The 25897-nt window shown below is 34.9% G+C and overlaps 1 protein-coding gene across 1 annotated transcript in view; it reads left to right on the forward strand.

The window, feature by feature from the left end:
• Positions 1-25897, forward strand: part of CERT1 (ceramide transporter 1) — a 155765-nt gene that overhangs the window by 100518 nt on the left and 29350 nt on the right. The window contains exons 8-10 of the mRNA XM_043996787.1: positions 6888-6980; positions 16782-16855; positions 20956-21031. Of these exons, the coding sequence (XP_043852722.1) occupies positions 6888-6980; positions 16782-16855; positions 20956-21031 (243 nt within the window). The remainder of the gene's footprint in view (positions 1-6887; positions 6981-16781; positions 16856-20955; positions 21032-25897) is intronic.

Genomic DNA, 25897 nt, shown 5'->3' on the forward strand with positions numbered 1-25897 from the left:
AGATTTTGTAATTTAGCTGACTTGAAGAAAGATTGCCATGGTGTATAGTACTACTATTTATTTGATGTTCTTTCTTAGCTGTAGTGGGCATTAGTAAGTAGAAAAACCCTAAATAGGAACCTAAGAATTTAACTCTGCCTGTTCAAAAGCCTGCTTTGTTCAACTAAAGGCACAGATGAAAGGTGTGATGCGACTTGATTTTAAGTATCTTATCTCACTACAAAATTGCCAAGTCAGCTCATTGGGTCATAGTTCTCAATGTACTTTGTTGACATGAAATATTCTTTGAGGTAACCTATATTACCAAAAATCAAAAAGAAAATTTCAGGGAACCATTTTATATTTGAGAGGGGGAAAACAGAAATAACTAATGGTTTAAAAATATGTCTTTAGATTTTGAGGTATTGCTTTTAAAGGTCAGCTCTTTCTTTATAACCTTATAAAATGTTAATGGTTTTATACTACTTGACCTAATCAATGACTTGCTAAAAGAAATAAGTTATTAATTTAAATAATTTGTGTGTTGTAATTTTCTTATTTATTCCCTTTATTCGATAATGGGGTATAGGTATCATTTGTCAAAGAAATTATTTCCTCTTATTTTAATAGGGAGATAAGTAAATATTTTTATTACTGGGTATAAACTGCCAAGTTAAAATTAGAAAATTTGAGTCATGGAGTAGTCTAAGTTTATTTTTAAGTAAATTCAGTACCAAACCAAATGAGTGTTGTGATAGCTAAGTATAGTTGCAAATCTTATTTGTGAAACAGATATGAAAGTAAGTACTGACAGAACCAGGTTTTATTTTCATATGTGTATATGTATGTGCATGTGTATTATATATATATACATACATACATGTACTATTGCATTAAAATCTCATAATTTGGACTAACTTGGTAAAGAGGAAAATATCAATCTGAATTGAATATTTTCAAGAAATTGACATTTCTAATACGTATGGTAATACAAAGTAATGATTTTATTGGCAAGATTTAATCCCTCTAAAATTCCTTGAATTTTACCCATGATTTTAAATTAATATTTCAGTATGTCAGATATTCCCTATCCAGGGCAGCTAGATGGCACAGTTGATAAGAGCACCAGCCCTGGATTCAGGAGGACCTGAGTTCAAATGTGACCTCAGCCACATGACACTTACTAGTTATGTGACCCTGGGCAAGTCACTTAACACACATTGCCCTGCATGCATGGATGGATGGATGGATGGATGGATGGATGGATGGATGGATGGATGGATGGATGGATGGATAAATAAGACATTCCCTAACCATTATGCTACTATTTATACAGCAAAACCTTTTTTTCATATATTGTAACAATAAACTGAACCAAAGCTGAAACAACCTGTTTGAGTTTTAAAAGAGTCACTAGTAGTAGTAGGCTTCTGCCAGTCGTGGACAACCATGGATCAGTGCCTTGAAAAGCCACAGGCCACAGTGTGGCTAATCCAAACTTATTCTATAGACTGTTTTGTTTTGTTTTGGTTTTTGTGGGGTTTTTTCTATATATTATTAATTATAAATGATAGGCCATACTTTTTGCTGTTTTTTGCCACAATTTTTGGCCAAGGACATAAAAGCATAAGAATTGCCTTATTAGCTTAAATTGCTACTTTCTCTAGACTATTATCAGCAAGCACCCTAATAGTGGTACCAAAGGATATTATGTAGAAAGGGTCTATTTATGATTCTGTTTGAGAGTGTTAGTGTACGTATCCTATGATGGCTTAATTATATTCGTAATGTACCATTAAAATAAATTACCTAACCTTGTTGAAATATTTTTATATTTTCATTCTTTACCTCCTCTTATGAGAATAAATTATGTATTTACTGCTGATTTTATAAAGTTATACCTTTTAATTTGTCAAAAGTGTAATTCTTTTTTTTTTTTTTAAGTGAGGCAATTAGGGTTAAGTGACTTAAGTGACTTGCCCAGGGTCACACAGCTAGTAAGTGTTAAGTGTCTGAGGCCGGATTTGAACTCAGGTACTCCTGACTCCAGGGCCGGTGCTCTATCCACTTCGCCACCTAGCTGCCCCTATAAGTGTAATTCTTAAAGACCTTTGGAAGAAGAAGGATATAGTCCATTTATTAAAACCTGCACTTAATGTGTGGTGATTTTTGTTGTGGATTTTGTTTTATTTTTAAATCTTTAATAAATCCTGTTGAGAAACTGAATTTGAATATGCCAAGTGCTTTATCACCAAATACAGCATAGCATTGGAGCATCCACAAACTACTTGACTCCTCAGAGCTTTGGTCTCTTCGTCTGTAATAAAATGGAAGTGATATTTGTTCTACCTATTTCACAAGCTCATTAGGAGGAAATGAAAAAATGTATACAAAGCTTTTTATAAACATAAATAAATTGTTCTGTAAGCCTAAGATTTATTTATTTGTTTGTTTATTTATGTTTGTCGGGGCAGTGAGAGTTAAGTGACTTGCCCAGGGTCACACAGCTAGTAAGTATCAAGTGTCTGAGGCCGGATTTGAACTCAGGTTCTCCTGAATCCAGGGCTGGTGCTTTATCCACCTTGCCACCTAGCTGCCCCCAACTAGGATGATATTTTTAAAGAAGGAAAAGTATTGCATGATACTTTGAATCTGGCTCATCTGAGCCTTTTTAAAGCTCAGCATGTCATTTGCACATGCTCATGTTTTAATATGTGCAGTTTAGGGCCTGCTTCTTCATTCCAGTCATTAATAATCATCTAAATTATTCCCCAACCTCATGCCCAAAACCCAGCTCTCTGTGTATCTCTTCCATTGTAACCTTTTCTCACTACTACAGCCCTTGTTCTTGTCTCTACTCCTTTTGCACATAGTCCTTTTTCTTTGACCTCCCATTATTTCATGTCTGCTGATTTTGTTTCCACAGCTAGATTGTGACATCCATTGGGGTAGAAATTACTTCTTAGACTTCAAGTCTCTATTAGAGTGTCCTATTCCTGAAAGAGCTTCTCAAAAATGCTTGTGGAGAGGAACAAAATGGTTTTACTCTTATAGCACTGCTTAGGTCCACTAATAGGTATAAACTTTGACTCTTGATTTTGATTTCCATCATGTAGTATTGCCCCAGAAGTAGTTTGACTATATAAATGTTATAACTAAAAGAACATTATTATGGACTCTTTCTGTGATAAGTATCTCAAAGTAATAAAGCTCCCTTTGTACTTCCTTAGAGCTAGCTTCTTATTCTCCTCAAGAAGTAGAAGAAACACTATAAATTGAAAATCAGATGAACTGGTTTCTAGTCCCAGGCTTTATCACTGTCTAGTTGTATGACTTTGGTCAAGTCATAAGAGTTCTCTGAACTTCATTTTATCCATCTTTTAAAGCAGTATAAATAGTATTTGTATTATATGCTTCAAAGGGTTGATTGTACTTTTTTTATAGTAAAGCACTATGTTAATGGGAAATAATGTTGTTATCTATAAAATTGATGCAGTCTAATTTCTCTCAGGTTTGCGGCTCTCTTACTTGATTGATTTATTTTTATGTGCCTCAGCAAATAGACATTTGCTCCCAAAATAGTGTTCATGTCACATATGATAGGATAACTAAGAACTGAATCTACATTGAGCCTGGAAAGATCTAGAAAGCTAAATTAAGTATTGGAGTTATTTTTTATTTTTAATATACTGGTTTTTTTTAATTATGTTATCTAGGTTTCCCAATATAACCTTTCCCTTTTCCTATCCTTGAGATATATTGCCTATAAGAAAGGAAGAGGGCAAAGTCCAGCAAAAGTAACCAACATATCAAAGAAGTAAGATGTATGCTTTGGAAAAATCAGTTGGGCAGCTGAATGGAGGATTTAGGATTTATTGCAGTGGGGAGAAATCTGAGGCAAGGGAGAGCAGCCAAAAGATTACAGAAATAATCCAAGAGCAAAGTGATGAGAGCCTGCACCAGGGTGGTGGCTGTCTTAGTAGACAGCATTTATAAGAGATGTTGTAAAGGTAGAAACAACCAGACTTGGCAACAAATTGTATGCGTGGATTGAGTGTAAGTAAGACACTGAGATTGCAAGCTTGTATACCTAGGAGAATGGAAGTGCCCTCAGTCATAGGGAAATTTGGAAGCAGGGAATGCTTGGGGGGGAAAGATAATGAATTTTGTTTTAGACATGTTGAGTCTGAAATTCCTATAGGATCCAGTTTTAGAAAGCCTAAAGGCAGTTCTGCTTACTTTGCATCAGTTCAGATAAATGAAATCCCTTTTCTTGAAGGGCAGTAATATTCCCTTATGTTCATGGCCCATTATTTGTTTAGCTGTTCCCAAATTAATGGCTGCCTACTTAAATTTGAACAAACTGTACAAATGTATATCTGATAGATAATAGAGTATTGTAAAAAATTATTAATGGAACTGGCAACTTGTCATTGAAGTTAGATGTGAGTTAGTTAAAATTTAAATCTGTTCTTACTGATTGAAAATGAATTCCTGACATTGGATTAACTTTTTCTTTGACCATTTCCAAGCACCTGTTTGTGGTATTTTGCTCTATCTTGTTTTTTTAAACATATTTTCATAATTTCTAAACTTTTCATACCACTAAAACCTTTTCTTGTTTCATTTGTACATGCCATAATAGGAATAAACCTATAATATTGTGTTTTATAAATTTATTAAGCTAAAACTGTGGTTTTAAAAAATTAATTGCTATTATACCAGTTTTGGCAGTGAGTATATCTTAATTTTATTAATATTCTATACTAGCAACAAGATCTAGACAAAAACGGTGATACAGTAGGCAAATTAGAAAAGGAAGGAATAGTTTACTTGTCTAAACTATGGAGAGGGGAAAAATTTATGACCAAAGATGAGACAGAGAACATTATGAAAGGCAGAGTGGATCATTTTGACTACATTAAATTAAAAAGGTTTTGCACAAACAAAACCAATGCAAACAATATTAGAAGGAAAGCAGAAAGCTGGTAAATAATTTTTACAGATAGTGTTTCTGATAAAGGCCTTATATCTAAAATATATAGAGAACTGAATTAAATATACAAGAATACAAGTCATTCCCCAATTAAGAAATGGTCAAAGGATATGAACAGGCAATTTTCAGAAGATGAAATTAAAACTATCTACAGCCATATGAAAAAAATGTTCTCAATCACTACTGAATAGAGAGATGCAAATTAAAATTACTCTGAGGTACCACCTCATACCTATCCAATTGGCTAATATGACAAAAAGGAAGATTATAAAATGTTGGAGAAGACATGGGAAAATTGGAACACTATGTACTGTTGGTGGAGCTGTGAACTGATCCAACCATTCTGGAGAGCAATTGGAAACCATGCCCAAGAAACTTTAAAATTGTGTATACACTTTGACCCAGCAATACCACTAACTAGGTCTATATTCCAAAGAGATCATAAAAAAGGGAAGAAAAAGGACCAACATGTACAAAAAAATTCATAGCTGCTCTTTTTGTGGTGGCAAAGAATCAGAAACTAAGGGAATGTCCATCAATTGGGAAATGACTAAACAAGTTGTGTTATGTAATGGAATGGACTACTATTGTGTTAAAGAAATTATAAGCTGATAGATTTCAGAAAAACCTGGAAAGACTTACATGAATTGTTGTTGAGTGAAATGAGCAGAACCAAGAGAATATTATACATAGTATCAGCAATACTGTGTGATGATCAACTGTGATAGACTTAACTCTTCTCAGAAATACAATGATCCAAGACAATGCCAAAAGACTTATGGTGGAAAATGCTCTCCACACTCAGAAAAAGAACTATAGAGTGAATGCAGACTGAAGAATGCTGTTTTCACTTTTGTTGTTGCTTTTTGTTATTGTTCTTGTACATAACAGTTACACAAATTGCTTGCTGGCCTCTGGAGTGGGGAGGGAAGGGAAGATGGGAGGAAAAATTGGAATTCAAAAAATATCTTTACATGTAATTGAGAAAAATTTTTTAAATTAAATTTTTAAAATACACACACACACACACATACATAGAATATACCAGCAAAGCATTGACTGAATGGTAGAGAAAGCAAGGAGGTGAGTTTTAGCATGGCAAGTTAAACTCAAGCCAGAGAAAGCCCCAGAAGATCCTGCTGTCTCTCTGAAAGACAGCACATGGTCTCAAGAAGAGTTCAGAAAACCTACAAAACCTAATCTGTCCTAAGATGGAGAGCCAAAAGTTGCAAGGAGCACATCCAGAGAGACAGCCAAGCAGTAGCCAAGAGTGGTCCTTGGCACAGCCTAGGGTTTTTATCTTTTTTTGTTTGGTTGTTTTTTATTTTGTTTTGTTTGGGGGGTTTTTTGCCGGACAATGAGAGTTAAGTGACTTGCCACAGGTCGCACAGCTAGTAAGTGTCAAGTGTCTCGGTCTGGATTTGAACTCAGGTCCTCCTGAATCCAGAACCATTGCTTTATCCACTGCGCCACCTAGCTGCCCCAGGTTTTTAATCTTTTGATGGAGGCAGGTCATTATACATTGATCAAAGCTAATTGGATAGCATCATTCAATTCCATTGGTTGACATGACTTAAGGGTGCTCTAAATCAAAATGAACTCTACAGGTGACATCTGAGAAGACCCTCACTCAAGTTGCCCAAGGCAAAGTCTCTTATCTAGGCATGGTTGATCCCATCAGTTCACTGAGCTAGACAAAAATATCAATCTCCATTTCTTTTGTTCCTTTGGGTTTTCCCAGACCTGGAGAACCTAACTTTGTGGAGTGGGAGGAGAAAGCACCCAAAAGCTGATCCCTGGGCCCCCCCAAGAAATCCATTATTAATAATTATTTTCTCACATAATATTTTTTAAACTTATTTGTGTATTTCAAAAGATGAGGAATTTTTAAATTGTCTATTTCTTTTAACAGGAAATTGAGAAAAAAAGAAGGTTAGAAGAAGCCTACAAAAATGCCATGACTGAACTTAAGAAAAAATCTCATTTTGGAGGACCAGATTATGAGGTAGGAATTTCACTTTTTTTATGCAGAAAAAATAAAGTCTCCCAGAAACTATTAACTTAAGGTAAAATAATTACAGGCAAATTTAACCTATATCTGTTTTTTTAAATAGAAGAAACAAAATTAATTGTTTTCACAGTTCAAAAACTTTTCTGCTGTATTAACTTTATTTTATATTTTTAAAATTCTACTGTGGAACCCACAGAGATGATTTTGCTTTAGCTATGATTGCACAAAATAAGTAAAAAGTTTCCAGTTGGTTCCTTCTAAATTGCATAGTAGCTTTATTAGCCAAGCTGTTTGCTAATTTGGTGATAACACTTTTTCCATACTTTAGCAACTCAGTGCTTGTATTCTTCAGCTAAGCAGATGATTTTGGCATAGGTTCTCATCACTTAAGTAGATTACTTGTCTGTTAATTTAACTACCTACACTTTGATTTTTGGCCCCTATAAAGCATTCACAATTTTTTAAATAGTGTACTAGATCTAGAACAAATATAGTCCTTGTGTTTTGGAGTTAAAGAAGCTTCTTTAAGGTCTTAAAGTAATTATCCCTTTTAACACAAATAGTTGAATAAGCTGGCCTTGATCTATGGATTAAGTATAGTAACTTTTTTTCTTTAATTGGTTTTTTTAAGTGGGAAAATCATACAGTGTGCATAATATGCTCAGAATCAGTTGAACCTATCTAGTCTTTGTCCTTGATCATAATAAGACATAAAAAAGTTGTCTGTGTCATTACCAGCATCATGACAGTGAAGTCTAAAGATGTCACTGCTAATGACTTTTTATGGTGCCATTTTACATCAACAGTATGGCAGACTGTTTATCCTCTTCTCCCCACCCTTCACAACACACCTCCTGCCCCCACCTTTCACCCTCTCCATTGCTGCTATAGCCTTTAGGAAAATAATTACATAATAGAGAATCTTAGCAGCTCTTTTAATGTACTGATGAAAGAATTACTTATAGCATTGTTGTCTAAATGAGCTATTCTAGATATAAACCAGAGACTCAAACACGCTTGGTGTTTTATAGTTTTAAGAAACTTTGAAAATCAAAGATAATAAGGAAGATGTCTACTAAATGAGCCCACTACAATTGATTCTGTATAATGTGAATGAGTCCTTGCTGCTTCTTAAAAATACTTTTATTCATCTCTAGTTGATTACCTAGGCCTAATTGATCTATCTAAAACTTCTCTACTTCCTTCAAGGCCCAGTCTCACCCCCAGAGCTTCATTAAAAGAAAATGTCATTAATGTAATCTTCCTCATCTTTTCTTTCTGTTTCACAGTATCTGTCTTTAGCCTATTTGTTTTCATTAAAAACATGTTTTATCTTTGTTCATGTTATTTCCTACATTCCTTTGCCTATGAAATTCTTTTTTGAAATTCATTTCAAATGCCATCTCCAGAAAGCCTTCCATGAATCTTCTTTATTCCTGTCAGTAATAACCCTTATCTCTTAGGTCTCATGTAGCACTTGGTTTGTACTTCCTCTGATTCAGTTATCATGAATTAGTGTTTCATAATTATCTGTACTTTATCCTCATTTTAAACTTTAAGCTCTCTGAGGACATAGACTGTATTTCATAAGAACTTCCTTTTTTTTCCAGAAACTAAGACTCTACATAGAGCAGATACTTAGTAAATTTTGGAATTGAATTTATCTATAGAGAGCTGGCCTTGGAGCCAGGAAGACCTGATTCAGGTCCCATATTTGATACATACCACCTGTGTGATACTGGGGAAGTTATTTAATCTCTCAGTACTCTAGAAAATTAAGACTATAAATTGCTGGGAAGTTGCCAACCTGCACTGATAGAGGGACTTTTTCATGTAGAAGTTTCATATTGCTAATAAACCATGGATCCAGTCTGTATCCTTTACCCATTTCTGATTTTTCTCCAAATCCCATGGAAAGGGATGTCTCACACATTTTTAGCCCAGTTGACTGTTATTTAGATTCTCAGTCCATATCTTTCTTTTTTTAACCTACCTGTGATCTCTCATTCTTTCATCCTTCCCTCTATCCTGACTGACTTTTTCATTGTGGTCCAGACCCTAATCTCCTCAATACCCAGATTTTTTTCATTGTCTACCAACTAGATTCTTTGCATACATTCTCTCCAGTCAGTCCTACATTCTGCTTCACATTAATGTTTCTCTGAGACTACTTGAATTACATTAAGACATTTAGGGCCTTACTTTTTTTCTCTAGCAGCTTCAGTTTTCTTCTCTGTTTCTTTGCTTTCTGCTTCTTGACTTTTTTTAAACAAAATTTAAAGATAACTTGTTCTCGGGGCAGCTAGGTGGCATAGTGGATAGAGCACCGGCCCTAGATTCAGGAGGACCTGAGTTCAATGTGGCCTCAGACACTTTGACACCTAGTAGCTGTTGTGACCTTGGGCAAGTCACTTAACCCCAGTTGCCTCACCAAAAAAAAAAAAAAAAAGATATCATGTCTCTTCAAACTTGGAAGTTTAATTGTCCTTCTACATACCAATTTGAGTACTTTCCTATCTTTCTTAGAGATATCGTGGTATAGGGAAATGAGCTCTAGATTTGAAGTCAATAAAGACCTGATTTCAAATGCTGTTTTTTACCCTTATTAGCCGTGTGGCCATTGGCATATAGAAGCTCTCTGAGTCTGTTTCCCTCATATTTCAAATTGGTGATATACCTGTTGTGCCTACTTCACAGTGCGATTATTGGCATTGAGTGAAGTAATGTGTTATAGTACTTTGCAAATCTTAAAATGCTACTTAGGCATCCATTTATTTCTCTTTTGCCTCTTGCTGCCAAAAGTTCAAATATGACTTGGACCAGATTTTACATTATAGGTATTTAATTGTAGAAACATTGAAACATGTTCCGTCAATTTAATTTTCTGGATTGATGAAACATATAAAGAAAAAATGGAGTTGTCATTCCACAACCATAATAAAGTTTGTATAATCTAAAATCTCTGAGCCATACTAACCATATCTACTAAAAGTACTAATGTATCTCTGAATCACAGAATTCCAGAGTTCAAAGATACTTTAGTGACCATCTAGTCAAAGCCAGACCCGAACAAGAATCCTCTCTACAATATACCCAGGAAGTGGTAATTAAGCTATTGAAGAGTGTCTTTCAAAGTGTGGAAACATACTGCTTCCCATACAATCCCACTTTTGAGTAGCTATAATTATTTGGAAACTTTTCCTGGTTAGTCTAGATTTTCTTCTTTCCAAATTCTATTTGGGGTTTTATGTAATAATACTCATTTAGTTATAATATAGATCTAATTTCAAGCAAATTTCTCCTGGTTCTGCCCCTGAGGCCACATTAGGCAAATTTCATCCTTCCTCCACATGGCAACTCTTCAGATACTTGAGGCTGGTTCCCATTTGTGTCATATTTGTTTCAGCCTGCTTTCTCCCAGACACACAACCATAGTTATAGCATCTCCAAGCTAAATATCCCTTCACCTCTTCTACAGCACAAATTTTGAGGCCTTTTGTCTTCCTAGTTGCCTTCATCTAGAAGCTATACTGCTTGTCTAAGTTTTTCTCCTCCTATAGTTTTAAACTACCAGAGTAAGATGCCAAGGGAGGTCCCACTCCTAATCCCTAAAATGTCAGTCTTATGTAATTCAACTCAGTTGAATTTGGAGTCCATTAAACCTCCTAGATCTTTTTCAGACAAATTAATATCTAACCATGCCCCTACCGTCTTGCATTTATAAAGTGTTGGGGGTTTTAAAAACTCAGATGTAATTTTTAAATTTTAAACTCAAATTTAATTTTATTAGATTTGACCCAGTCTTGTAACCCATTGATTCTTTTTTTTAATCTCAGTTCCATTATCTAGGGAGTAACCTATCTCTACTATCTTTGTGTCCCCTGAAAATTTGATAAGCACAGCATCTTAACTAAATTGTTGAAAAGATTAACCAAGAGAAGGCCAAGAACAGATCTTGGTACTTTTTGCTGCATACCTTCTTCCAAGTTAATCTATCATTAATGGTTACTCATTCATCCAGTTACAAATCCATATATCATATTCCATTTTCAAAAAAAGATAGGTGACCTTATGTAAATGGATTTACAAACTTAAGAGATCCAAAGAATTGGTACTTATACGATACATTCTCAAAAATTGAAAAGGAAAACGTTCTGCTAAGCTCCTTTTATGAGACAAATATAAATAGAGAAGGATAAAGCTAAGAAAGAACTATAGGAAAATGTCATAAATACATAGATTCAATATTTTAAATTAAATCCTGACAAAAAGTGAATCTTCCATTCTTTTTGGGCTGACTTCCCTGTAAATTTTTATTCATGTGGAACCCTCCCTAATTCTAAACCCTTGGTTATCTATGTTCCCCAAATTTTGGAGACATATCAAACTATGCCAGGCTTTCTCTCCATTAAAAATTCTGTGATGGAGTGCTTACTAACTCTTATGATTGATATCATCTCTACCCCAGCATCCATTTCTTTCCTGTTGCTAAGAATGATCAATAATAGATTTCCCCCTTTTTGGTTTTTCTACCTTTTGAAGAATGTGGTTATTATTTAGACTAGTCAAGAAATTTTTGTCTGGGGGCAGCTAGGTGGTGCAGTAGATAAAGCACAGGCCCTGGATTCAGGAGGACCTAAGTTCAAATCCAGCCTCAGATACTTGGCACTTACTGGCTGTGTGACCCTGGGCAAGTCACTTAACCTCCACTGCCCCACAAAAACAAAAAAGGGGGAGGGAGGGAGAGAGAGAAAGAATGAATGAATGGTCTGACCACTGCTAGGTTTATATCCTGAAGATATCCCAAAAAAGAGAAAAAACCTATTTGTACAATAATATTTATAGCAGCTCTTTTTGTGGTGACTAAGAATTGGAAATCAAAGAAATGCCCATCAATTGGGTAATGGCTGAACAAGCTGTGGTATATGATTGTGATGGAATGTTATTGTGCCGTAAGAAATGACAAGGAGGATGATTTCAGAAAGGCCTGGAAAGACTTGTATGAACTGATGTATAGTGAAATCAACAGAACCAAGAGAAAGTTGTGCACAGAGACAGCAATATTGTTTGATGAAGAACTCTGAATAACTTAACTATTCTCAGCAATACAAGGATCCAAGATAATCCCAAAGGGCTTATTTTTTTCAAATGCTTTATATATTAGTAGGATTAATTATTCTTTAAATGTTTGGTAGAATTCACTTATAAATCCATATGGCCCTGGAGATCTTTTCTTAGGGAGGTCATTGATGGCTTCTTCAATTTCCTTTTTCTAAAATGAGTTTAAGTATTTTATTTCCTTTTCTGTTAATCTGGGCAATTTATATTTTCAATAATTTCATCCATTTACTTAGATTGTCACATTTACAGTTGAGAAAAATAGCTCCTAATTATTACTTTAATTTCCTCTTCATTGGTGGTGAATTCACCCTTTTCATTTTTGATATTGATAATTTGGTTTTCTTTTTTTAATCAAATTAACCAAAAGTTTTTTTATTTTATTGGTTTTTATTTTTCATAAAACCAGTTCTTAGTTGTATTTATTAGTTAAGTAGTTTTCTTTTCTTTTTTTTCTTTTTTGTGAGGCATTGGGTTAAGTGACTTGCCCAGCGTCACACAGCTGGTAAGTGTCAAGTGTCTGAGGTCAGATTTGAACTCAGGTACTCCTGAATCCAGGGCCAGTGCACTATCCACCACACCACCTAGCTGCCCCTGTTAAGTAGTTTTCTTACAATTTTATTAATCCTTCAATTTTCAGAATTTCTAATGTGGTATTTAATTGAGGCTTTAAAATTTCTTTTTTCTGGCTTTTTTTAGTTGCATACCCAGTTCATTGTTCTCTTCTTTCTCTATTTTATTCATGTATGCATTTAGAGATATAAAATTTCCCCTAAGAACTTCTTTGACTATATTCCATTTGATATGTTGTATCATTATTGCCATTCTTTTTGATGAAATTATTGTTCATTTCTATGAATTGTTATTTGACCCACTCATTCTTTAGGATGAGATTATTTAGTTTCCCATTATTTTTTAAATTTATTATTTTGTTTTATTTTTATTCTTTGCGGGGTACCAGGGGTTAAGTGACTTGCCCAGGGTCACACAGCTAGTAAGTGTCAAGTGTCTGAGGCCAGATTTGAACTCAGGTCTTCCTGAATCCAGGGCCACTGCTTTATCCACTGTGCCACCTATCTGCCCCCTTCCCATTAATTTTTAGTCTGTCTTTCCATAATTTTTACTGTATCATGGTCTGAAAAGGATGCATTTACTATTTTTACCCTTCTGCATTTGATTGTGAAGTAGGTGCCGTGTTCAGCTAAGAAAAAGGTATATTCCTTAGTATCCCCGTTCATTTTCTTCTTTTTCCCCATTCAGTTTTCTTCAGAGGTCTTATCATATCTAACTTTTTAAAAATTCTATCCACCTCCTTAACTTCTTTCTTTTTTTTATTTTGTAGTTAGATTTATCTAGTTCTAGGAAGGGGGTGGTGAGGTCCCCCACTAGTATAGTTTTGCTATCTATTTCTTCTTGTAACTCACTTAACTTCTCTAAAAATGTGGATGCTATCCCACTTAGTGTATATATGTTTAGTATTGATATTATTTCATTGTCTATAATACCTGTTAGTAAGATGTAGGTTCCTTCCTTATCTCTTTTAATTAGATGTATTTTTGCTTTTGCTTTTTTTTTACTTCAGATGAAGCATAATATATATTCCCTTCCAGCCTTTTACCTTTACTATGTGTGTTTTTTATAAACAGCATATTGTAGTATTCTGATTTTTTAACCAGAATACCAGCTTCCGTTTTATGGGAGAGTTCTTCACATTCATATTCACAGTTATGATTACTAGCTGTGTATTTCCCTCCATCATATTTTCCCCCTTGTTTATACTTTTTCTCTCTCCTTTCACCCTGTGTTTTGCTTCTGACAACCACCTCCTTCAATCTATCCTCCTTTCTATCAGTGCCCCCCCCACACACACACACTTTTATTTCCCCTCCTACTTCCCTATAGGGTAAAATAAATTTTTGTATTTAACTGAGTGTGTCTTATTCCCTCTTTGAGCCAGATCTGATGAGAGCATGGTTTAAACAATGTTCACCCCCTCCCTTCTTTCCCTCTACTGTAATTGGTCTTTTGCACTTCTTCATGTGATGTAATTTATCCTATTCTGTCTCCCCCTTTCCTCTTCTCCCAATACAGTCCTTTTTGCACCCCTTAATTTTTTATATCATTGCATCAGAATCAAACTTATACCAATACCCCCATGTATATTCCTTCTTTCCTAATTGAGATACCATTCTCAAGAGTTACAAGTATCATCTTCCCATGTGGAATGTAAACAGTTTAACCTTACTGAATAATATGTTTTGTTTTGGGTTTTTTTTTTCCTGTTTACCCTTTTATGCTTCTCTTGAGTTTTGTATTTGAAGTTTGAACTTTTTGTTCAGCTCTAATCCTTTCATCAGTAAAGTTTGAAAGTCTTGTATTTCATTGAATATCCATCTTTCCCCTGAAAGGTTATGCTCAGTTTTGCTCAGTAGTTGATTCTTGGTTGTAATCCTTGCCTTCCAGAATGTTGGTATTCTGAGTTCCCCTGATCCTTTAATGTTAAAACTGCTATGTCCCATGGAATCCTGACTGTGACTCTGTTGATATTTGAATTATTTCTTTCTGGCTCCTTGCAGTATTTGCTTGGCTACAAGATTGCTTGGAGTTTTCCTTTGGGAATCTTGTTCAGGAGATAATCAGTGGATTCTTTCTATGACTATTTTTAACCTTCTGGTTTCTAGGATATCAGAGCACAGTGTTCCTTGATAATTTCTTGAAAGATGCTGTCCAGGCTCTTTTTTTGATCAGGAGCTTTTCATGGAGTCCAGTTATTCTTAAATTATCTCGCTTAAATTTATTTTCCAGCTGAACTTGTTTTTCCAATGTGGTATTTTACATTTTTCTCCTATTTTTTTCATTCTTTTGATTTTGTTTGACTGATTTTTGATGTCTCAGTCATTAGCTTCCACTTGCCTAATTCTAATTTTTAAGGATTTATTTTCTTCGTTAGCTTTTTTTTTTTTTAGTGAGGCAGTTTGGGGTTAAGTGACTTGCCCAGGGGTCACACAGCTAGTAAGTGTTAAGTGTCTGAGCCGGACTTGAACTCAGGGGTATACTCCTGACTCCAAGGCCCTGTGCCTCTATCCCACTGCGCCATCTAGCTGCCCCCTTCTTCCATTAGCCTTTTGGTACCACCTTTGGATTTTGGCAAGTTCGACTTTTCAAGAAGTTGGTTTTTTTTTTTTTTAATAGAAATTTTTTTTCCACTTTGGTCAGTTTTATTTTTTAAGGAATTACTTTCTTCCATGTCAGTTTTTCCTTCCGTTTTCCAAGCTGTTGACTCTTTCCTTGCATAACTCAAGTTCTTTCCCCGTATTTCTATTTGATTTTTAAAAGCCTTTTTTGAACTCTTCTAAGAAGGCTTCTTGGTCTTGAGACCAATTCATCTTCCCCTTTGAGACTTCATATGTAGGCGTTTTGACAGTGTTGTCCTCTTCTGGGTTTGTGTTTTGATCTTCCCTGTCACCACAGTAGTTTTCTGTGGTCAAAGTTCTTTTCTGTTTCTTACTGATTTTTTAACCTATTTCATGACTTTTTAAATTGAGCTCTGCTCCTGAGGCACAGGGACCAAGGACCTTTCCGTGTCAGGGCCTCAGGGACTCATGGATTGTTCACTGCCTCAGGGGTGGCCTGGCTGAGTCTCACCTGTTGTGTGTGGAGTTCTCAGGATGGCACTTTACCTCCTGCACTGGGGCTGGAGGCCTCACTGCTGTGCCACTATCCTACTGAGCTAAAACAAGGGGCTTTCTTTGCTGATCTGTGCTGTGGCTAAGAGCCTCCTGCTGGCTTTCCTATAATACGTCTGCACTGGTCTGCACTCCTCTTTTACCCAAGTGAAGACAGACCTTTCTGGAAGTCCTTCTAAGTTGTCTTAAACTGGAAGATTGTTTCACACTGTCTTTGTGTAGGTTTTGTAGCTCCAGAATCTCTTTAGAGGCTGATTAATGTCGTTTTTGAGGGAAACTGGAAAGAGCTCAGGCAACATCTTGGTTTCTCTCCCCCACCTTGGCTCTTCCTTTGCTAAAATTTTTCTGAAGTTCTTTTATGGTTCTGTGCTCATTAGTTCAAGAGAGACTAAAACTAAAGATATGCAGAAGTAGGCGCAGCTATCAAGAACTTAGGAAAGCAAGGAGATGGTAGGATAAAATTGTTCCCAAAAGGCAGGCCAAGATCATAAAGGTGTAAAGATGTAGGAGAGATAATACTGATGAAATGGAATTCTTTCAACCTCTCTCTTTTCAAGACTAACTCAGACTGCTTTATTCTTTTTCTCTGTGACCTTTCTGGTCTAGCTCACCAGTAATTTTCTTTTCCTCTGAACCCCCAAAGCACCTTAACTATTTGACCTCATTAGTACTTAATCAAATAGTGTTTTTATCTCCATATGTTATTTTTATAATTCTCAACCAAATTATAACATTCTTCAAGGCAAAGAGATTTATTGTATATAACTAATATTCCCCCACATTTGTGAGAATTATCCTAGGTACATACTAGTGCTCAAATAATACTTGAATGAATGACTATAGAATTATAACTTATGAAATTGTTCATTAAATGTAATTAATGGCATCAGTCAGATCTTATAGACTAAGATTGGACTTAAAGCTCTGCAGTACAAAGTGTTTCTAATGTACGCCTAATGTGCAATTTCTTTTTCCTGTTTATTGGAAATAGGAAGGTCCAAATAGTCTGATTAATGAAGAGGAATTCTTTGATGCTGTTGAAGCTGCTCTTGACAGACAAGATAAATAGAAGAACAGGTATTTTAATATTTTATGATGAATATTGATATTATAAGCATTCCTTCCTATATGTAGAATATTTGTTATAGTATTATTATTGTGAAACCAGTGTTCTGTTGAAGTAAAAAAATAAACCTTCGGGGCAGCTAGGTGGCACAGTAGATAGAGCACCACCCGGAGTCAGGAGTACCTGAGTTCAAATTCGGCCTCGACACTTACTAGCTGTGTGACCCTGGGCAAGTCACTTAACCTCAATTGCCTCACTAAGAAAAAAATTAAAATAAATAAATAAATAAACTTCTCCTGTATTAACGATTTGAAATTAGAAATCTTTCCAAAAAATGTCCTTGATCTCATTTCATTTCCAGCATAGCAGATAAGAAAAAACTGGAGTCTTTCTTTACAAGGCTAGTCTGTGACTGAAGCAGCATATTGGGGGTGGGGGTGAGAAGTAGATTCTGATTTTCTTTCTCTACTACAGCCAAGCATAGTCTGCAATAATGATAATCTTGCTGTAACCCTACACTGTTAATTTCCTTGTACCTTCCCAGTCCTCATAGGAAGCAAACAAAACACATTAAATCCATTACAGCTGATAAGATTCCATTTCCCTAGTGATTCACAGGAAACAGTAGAAAAAAAACAGGGCTAACTATGTAAAATATGTTACTTCATAGATAGTATTTGGCCTACTACTCTCATCCTGATTTTCAAGAGATACTGATATGATGATAAACTAGAATTTTGTATATTTTTGTCTTCTGTTAAATGTTTCGGTAAAAATAAAATAATAGGTAATTTCCATTGCTAAAATTAAAATGTGGTCAGGTAATGTGGCACAGTGGATAAAGCACTGGCCCTGGATTCAGGAGGACCTGAGTTCAAATCCAGCCTCAGCCACTTGACACTTACTAGCTGTGTGACCTTGGGCAAGTCACCTTAAACTTCCTTCCCACCCCCACCTCCCACCCCCCAAAAAAAACCAACTAAATGTTTTGTTAAAATTAAAATGTACAGAATCTAAGTTGTGGGTGTTTTTTGTTGTCTTTCATTGGGCATTTTATATTGAATATTGCTTAAAATAGTATCAGGCTTTGGAATTTTGTGGTGTTTGTTTCATTATGATGCTATTTATCATGATGTAATTTCATCTGTAGTTCTGAAAAATATAGAATTATTTTCATTAAGTCCTACATAATTATTGATAGGCATTATAGTATAATGAATATAAAGAGCTAGCCTCAGAGTTAGGAATACTGTATTCAAGAATTGCCCCTGACACATATTGGCAGTTTTAATAAGTGGGCAAGGCACTTTACTTCTCAGTGACCCCTACTCACAAACATGAAAAGCTGCAAAAGAACAGCTGCTTATCTTTGCTAGAGGGAATTTTCTTACTGAGAGCTTCCTACAGCAAGAAAAGCACAGATCTGTCTGGAATGTTTTTTCGTGTGTGCAATACACACACTATGAATGTGTATTTCATACATAATTAACATCAGAAGTAAACAGAAGTAGGAATTATTCTGCCTCTCCTTTAAAATATTCTATTCTAGTCTGTCAATATTATGCATTTAGTTGCAAAATTAAAATAAAATAGGTTGAATGTGTCTTTTACTTAGTAGTAATCTGAAAGAAAAGGGCTTCCCAATTTAAGATAACCAGCACTTTCCCTTTACCCCCTCCATATGAGATTTACAGTTTAATAATAATCACACAAACTTGTAGGTCTTTGATAGCTGAAATTATCTATTTCTTTTATACTGTATTACTAAGGCCTTTCTGTTTTTATACTGAATATCTTATTTCAGTTCCTGTCACTCTTTCCATTCTCTTCAGCTTTTCCTTATCTTTATTTTCTCCATTACTTTTTTGGAGGGTGTGGGAACAATGAGGGTTTAAGTGACTTGCCCAGGGTCACACAGCTAGTAAGTGTCAAATGTCTGAGGCAGATTTGAACTCAGGTCCTCCTGAATCCAGGGCTGGTGCTTTATCCACTGTGCCACCTAGCTGCCCTCTCTCCATTACTTCTAACCATTGCAACCATTCTTAATCAATCTGCCTACCATTCATTCTAATCTCTCTTTAATTTATCCTTTACACAAATTGTTATTCCTAAAGCACAGGTGTTGTTACCATGTCACTTTTCTCTCCATTTCCTCTAGGATAAACTAAGAAATTTTGATCATTCAAAGATTTTAACAGTCTGACCCCCATATAATGGAGAGATTACATATCACTCTACATCATACTCTGTACTTCAGCCAAACTAGACTATGTACTCTTCCCTGTACCTGGCATTCCATCTCCTACCTCCATACCTTTGCATAGACCTTAACATCGGACCTGAAACATTTTCCTTCCCTCCACATCTTGGAACCCTAGTTACTTTCAAGGCTTAGCTCAAATGCTATGTCCTTCAAGAGTCCTTTCTAGAATTCCTCAGATGTTAGTGCTGTACCCAACCCATCCCACTACTTCCATCAGTATGTATTTTGTATATATACTATATGTACTTTTTTTTTCCCAGTTTGTTTAATATTTAGCATCCATAAAGGTACATGTTAACATACGTTACTGAATTAGTAAAACAAGTTTGTATGATATCTTCCCTCAGAAAGTATAGTCATTTATTTTCTTATTTATGACCTTATGCGAGTTACTCTGAGCCTTAGTTCCCTTAGATGTAGAATGAAGATGATAACATTAAACTATTTTGTAGGATCTTAATTGATTTAGAGATAGCTCTAAGCCCCCCTCATTATAGTATACGAACTGTGGTGTGTGTGTGTGTGTGTGTGTGGTGTGTGGTGTGTGTGTTACTGTACATTTCTCTGTGACTTACTACATTATAAACTCCTCAAGCAAGAGGAACTGCTCATTTTTTATAGATGTGTTCCCAGTGCCTAGCACTCTGGCTGGCACATAGTAAGTCAATTAACAAAATGCTTGTTGATTTTTTACTTTTTATGTCAGTGACATTTAGCTTAGTTCCATCGTGGAATCTGAAATAGAACATTTCTTTAACCTTGGCTGATCTCGTGCTGCCTTAATCCAGTAGTAGTGCAGCTGTCCTCTTTCACCACTAGAAGGCATGTATATGCCACTTTGAGTATAGGTTACAATATATGATTTTCACTGCTTTAGTAGTTAAAATAGTTAAAAGTTTATTTAGCAAGTAAACATTTGTTGATCTTTTAGTTAATGTATATAGAGTTATAATGGCCCTATCTCTAAAGTAAGGAACATACTTGTACTACAACCAAGTGTTTTTATATTTAAGTGGTTCCTTTTATTTTTTTATATTTAAGTGGTCCTTTTATTTAAAAAGGTTGATATTGTTGTACTTTGATTTCTTGTAATTTAAACTGTCCTGTGTTTCTCCTCTGATGGCATTTTTTGTAACCAAAATCCATATATATTTTAGGTTGAGATGGTTGCATGGGGGAGCTTAAAGGTTAAGTGACTGCCCTTCAGTCACATAGCCCATATATGGCAGAGGCAGGACTTAAAATCTCAATCTTCCTTACTGCAAGACCAGCTCTCTACCACATGATGCTGCCCCCCCCCCTTTTTTTAAACTAGTGATGAAACTGAGGCCTGGAAAAGTAAAGTGACTTGCTTTGCCTAGGTCAAGTGGCAAACTGAGGGTCTGCCCTAGATCTTTCATCCCTTCAGTCCTTTTCATTATACATTGTGTCACTATAAAATAAAAGCTTACAGTTCTAAAGCAATTAATAGTCATTCTCATTTGATTATCACATCATCTCTGATAGCATAGACAGTGTAAGTATTATTATGAGAAAATTAAGGCTCAGAGGGTTTAAGTAGAAAATGCTTAGCAGATCAAAGAGAAAATTAAAGTAGTCCAAAGAAAATGACTAAGGCAGTGTTGGCTATGTGGGTTCATGAGTTAGTGGCAGAATGAACAGTTATGAAATGTTAGGATTTGGCGAAATAAATCAGGAACATTGTTAATTTTTCCTATATTTCATGTATTTGTAAATCAATAACCACTAATTGGAAATTGGATCTATTCTTGAGCTGTTAAAATATTGAAAAAACATTCTTGTCTGTTTTCTCACAGTCACAGAGTGAAAGAGCAGATGGCACTGGACTACGTCCCTACCACCATCTAGTGATGTTTATTCTTCTGTGGGTACTCATAGGTTTGCCCAACAGGTAAGACAAGCTAACTTTAGAATATACAGAAAGCTATGCCATATAATTTTGTCGTTTACAGAAATAGTTTTTGAAAATTGTATAGATTGTATGGTATGATTTGCAAATATTCCTGGTCAATTAATCATCTACTTTTTCATTTAAAAATTTCTTAATATTATTTTGCATTTTTAGTACTCTATGTCTTTGCCTTTTTTCTCTGTATTCTTTCCTTGTACTTAAAAAAAACACTTCTAAACACATTTCTTTTTTCTTTCTTTAAATAAAAAATAAGAGGTTGGCCAAATTAACCAGAAATAAAACACAGGCAAACTTATCAGTGTTCATCATCAGGGTTAAGTGACATTTTCTGTGTACTAGAAAAGCTACATTCTTTATAAAACAAATTTGGAGCAAAATACATAATAGGTGCATGAAGTCAGCACTTTTTGCTGTGCTTATTTCATATGGTGCTTTGTTTTTTCCTTTTCTTTATCTTGTGTTTCGAAGTTGGTACTGAATGCTCTATTGTGCCTTGTTCTGATTTACTTGGTTTTTTCTTTGTCTGTCTCTGGTAGCCCTATAGTCGCTCTTCCTCCATGTCTTCCATTGATCTAGTCAGTGCCTCTGACGATGTTTCACAGATTCAGCGCACAGGTACTGTACAAATGCATGGAGTGAACTTGAGTTAGTGCTATGTTTCATCCTACTTTCCTAGTTCCTGTGAATCTCTGGGTTAGGTCACTTGTTTTTTTGGTTCTAAATCAATAACAAGAAGCAATAAAAAGGCATTCTTTGTCTACTAAACAATTTGTCTTCCATGCATGCTTGTACTCTTTTGACCTCCTAGAGCATACACGAGCAAGGGATTTGAATGTTTTTCTTTTAACATGTTATTGTGGCAGCTGTACCTTCATGTAGGACACTGCATTTAGAACACAGGATTAAATGATACAGATTTGGTAAAAGAGTGTCTACAGTAGTACAGTTTGAATTGTAGCTATTATAGTAACTTCAAAACTGTACTCTGAAGAAGGAAGTAACTTTTTGGCTACCTCAGTTGGCTTTAGCTTCTCTTTCATGGTCATTCTAGCACTATACACCTCTTATCAGTAGCTTATGTTGTACTTAGACTAGTTATTTTTTTTATATACTAAATCAATAGTCACACATAATCATGGGATCACAGAGTTAGAATACAAAGGAACCTTGGAGATTATAGTGTGAACTTCCCTTTCTTTCTTTTTACAAATAAGCAAACTGAGACAATATATTTTGAAAATAATGACTTTTGAATTGGAATTTAAGAAATAGTAGCTTAAATATGTATAACTATAGTACACTGTTTTTTAAACTACATTGACATACATAATCATTATTTTGATAATGTTCAACTTTTGCCATTTAATTTTTTGGTCTTTATTCAAGGACTCAGATAGCTTAACCATTTTAAAGAAGGCCTTACTACATACTGTCAGTCAGTTGCTACTTAGTAGTGATGGTATAGCTTTACAAAGTGACAGAGACCACAGTTAGCTTTGGGGATTTTAGCACGTGATTATTATACTGCTGAAGTATTACCAGTTATGCCATAGTTAGATATGGTCCAAAATAAATTTTCTGACAGATTACATTTCTTTGTAGATGTACACACTGACATATTTATAAACAACTGCTTTTTCCTTCCCTCTTTTGGAGGTGAAGTGTGAGGGATAGAGAGAACTCCAAGAAAAGAATATTGAAAAAAAAAATATGTTTTTTACCTTAATTTCCTAATAGATCCCTTTCTTCCCTTACCAGAGAGCCTTGCCTTTTAAACCTCTCTCCACATTCCGCCCCCCCCCCCAAAATAAAAAGAAGAAAAGGAGGCTAGAAAAAGTAACCCAACACACCAATCAAGTTTAACAGTTAGTGTTCCTTATTCGGGTTACATTTTATACACATACACATACACACGCCTGCGAGAACTAGAAGAAAGATTTGTTTTATCGAAAAAAACTTATGGCTATTTTCTGTTTATGAGAAGATCAGTTAGAAAGAATTAGGTAAACTGAGATGCTTTTTTGGGTTTGAATTGAAAAGTCAACTGAACTTAAATAATAGAAAAAATTATAATGGTTGATAACCTATTAGCAGCCATATACAATAGTATTACTGAGCTTTCATTAATTATCTGAGATGGGTTGGGAGATAATCACTGAAAAGGTCCAAAGCATAAGATATATGGTTAGCATTGAGCACCTACAATAATGTCGTTTCATATGATTGGCAATACCAAGCGATTTTTCCACTTTGCTGGTGAACTACCTACTTTTATTATTATTGTTTCAATATCTACATCCATTAGCTTTGTGATTCCTCAAGCCACCACAGACCATGTCTCTATTTCTGGCCAGTCGTCTTATAAAACACTGGGCCTAACAAGATTTAAACACGTAGTATATGCAAGACACATAGTAAGACACAGAAAATGTTCAGTGAATGTTGAATAAGCAATTTCCATTGCAAGTCCAGCCCCACTACTAGGAAAACTTTGTTATCTACCCTTATAAATAGGTAGTTGATAATATTAGAGTTCTTATAACTATTTTTGTTGCATGCACTGTTACATCTATGCCATAGTTAAAATTCTCATAGCGTCATATAGTACTGCATACATTGTTTCTTTCCGTGGGCCAGTGAAATGATTTGGAGGAGGTAATGCTAATAGGGAGATATCTATATGCAAACTTTACAGATATCCCCTAGTATTGAAGAAAATTTTAGGTGTTTAATAAAAACTTTGGGCATAGTATGAAACAGATTTTCCAATTAGTTATAATTTCACACTTAAGTCAGATTTATGCCAGTTTTTCCTCTGTGGAATTGGAATAGGAACAGACATTTAAAACTGATAGCTTTAAAAAAAAAAAACTAATATCTTTAAAAAAAAATCTTAAAAGTTTTTTTTTTCCTTGAACATATTATTAGTCCCCTAAAACTTCTCAGTGTTTGCCAGGTTAAATTTTGTTCTTAAACACAAAAGCAGACAGACTTATTTTGTGTAGCTCATATATAAAAAAACATAATTCTTTTTTTTTCTTAATAGTAATTTCTTAATGGTATTTTTCTTAATAGTATTTCTAATTACCTGTAAAGATAGTTTTCAACATTTGTTTTTATAAGATTTTGAGTTCCAAATTTCTCTTCCTCCCAAGACAACATGCAATTTGATATAGGTTATAAACTTGTACAGTAATGTTAAATAGATTTCCATATTAGTCATGTTGTAAAAGAAGAATTAGAACAAAAGGGGGAAGTCACAAGAAAGAAAAGACAAGAAAACAACAAATAAAATGAAAATAGCATAAATAAATAAAAATCAGAAGTCACTCACATTCCCACCTATTCTGGTACTTTGAATTTGTTTCTCTCTCTACTGTATTTTCCATGTATACATATATAAAAAGTAAAATTAGTATGATTTTTTTCCTACATCCATAAGGAATCCAGGACAAAGTTAGAACTGAAGAAATATTATTCTTAGTATTTTTTTTTAAGTGAGGCAATTGGGGTTAAGTGACTTGCCCAGGGTCACACAGCTAGAAAGTCTTAAGTGTCTGAGCCGTATTTTGAACTCAGAGTCCTTCCTGAAATCCAGGGCAGGTGCTCTATCCACTGCGCCACCTAGCTGCCCCTATTCTTAGTATTCTAAACCTACCTTACATTAATTTTAAAAATAGCTAAAAATTCTTAGCATTTCTCTCTATCCTCTTTCCTTTAAAAGTGTGAAAGCAGAAGCTGCAAAGAAGTGATGGAAGGTGCAGAAGTGTTTGTCTAAGCGTGTGATGGTGGTGTGCTTAAGGTTGGGATATAACAAATTAAAGCTCTGCTGGTGTGATTCCTTTTCTTATATTGGTAGCAGTGGCCAGGATGGGTCAGTGATTAGCCAGGAGCCAAGATCCTTTACATACGTACCAGCATTACTGTGTCAGGTATTCAGCTTCCTATGAGGCTAAACCTATTACTTCCTTATTCAGTCTTACATATTACTATAGAAAAGTTTATATTTCGTAGATCACTATCTAATTGATTATTCCTTGAATTAGGCTTTTATTTATGACTGATCAGATCCTATTTTGGTTTCTGAAAATCTCTTAGGAATTTGTGTCAGGTAAAAAATGTAGAGAATAGCACTCACTTATTGGTGTCAAAAAAGGTTTTTTCCATATTTATTCACCTAGACTAAGTGAATTTGGCTGCTCCATGAAGTTCATTCATATCTCGAGTTAACTTAGTATTGGTGATTATTACAAATGGTTAAAATTACCCCTCTAAGGAATCCTCTAACTTAGCATTATATAATTATGAAAGTCTTATTGATGTCTTATTGAAGGAAACAAGATAAAGTCAATTAATGTTTACTTTTTGGCAAGTCGTCAGTCACAATTATAACTGAAAAAGTGAATCTTAGTTAAAAGAGACCTCAAATGCCACCTCATTTTTAGCTATACATACGATTCTTCTTCACAACATTGCCCCAAAGTAGTCATCCAGCTTTTACATCAGGACCGTAAGGGCACTTGCATTATCTTCCAAGGTAGCCCCTTAAACTTTGGTTATAGCTCTCATTTTTAGAAAGATTTTTTTCTCTCTTAAATTGAGCAATTTCCACCCATTGCTACCAAACTACATAATTAGTAGGTTAGGTACTCTGAATGTCTTAGTATTGGTGATCAGTGCAGAACCATTCTAAGACTAAGTAGAACAGTTTTAATCTTTCTGTTTTTCAATCTTAACGTATTGGTAGCTAGCTATCATGTACCATCTTCTCTTCTCTGGGCTAGCCATCCCCGGGTCCATGTATCCTTATAGGGCATGATCTCTAATCCTCTCACCATTCTGGTC

Source organism: Dromiciops gliroides, chromosome 1, assembly GCF_019393635.1.
Source record: "Dromiciops gliroides isolate mDroGli1 chromosome 1, mDroGli1.pri, whole genome shotgun sequence".
Lineage (NCBI taxonomy): Eukaryota > Metazoa > Chordata > Mammalia > Microbiotheria > Microbiotheriidae > Dromiciops > Dromiciops gliroides.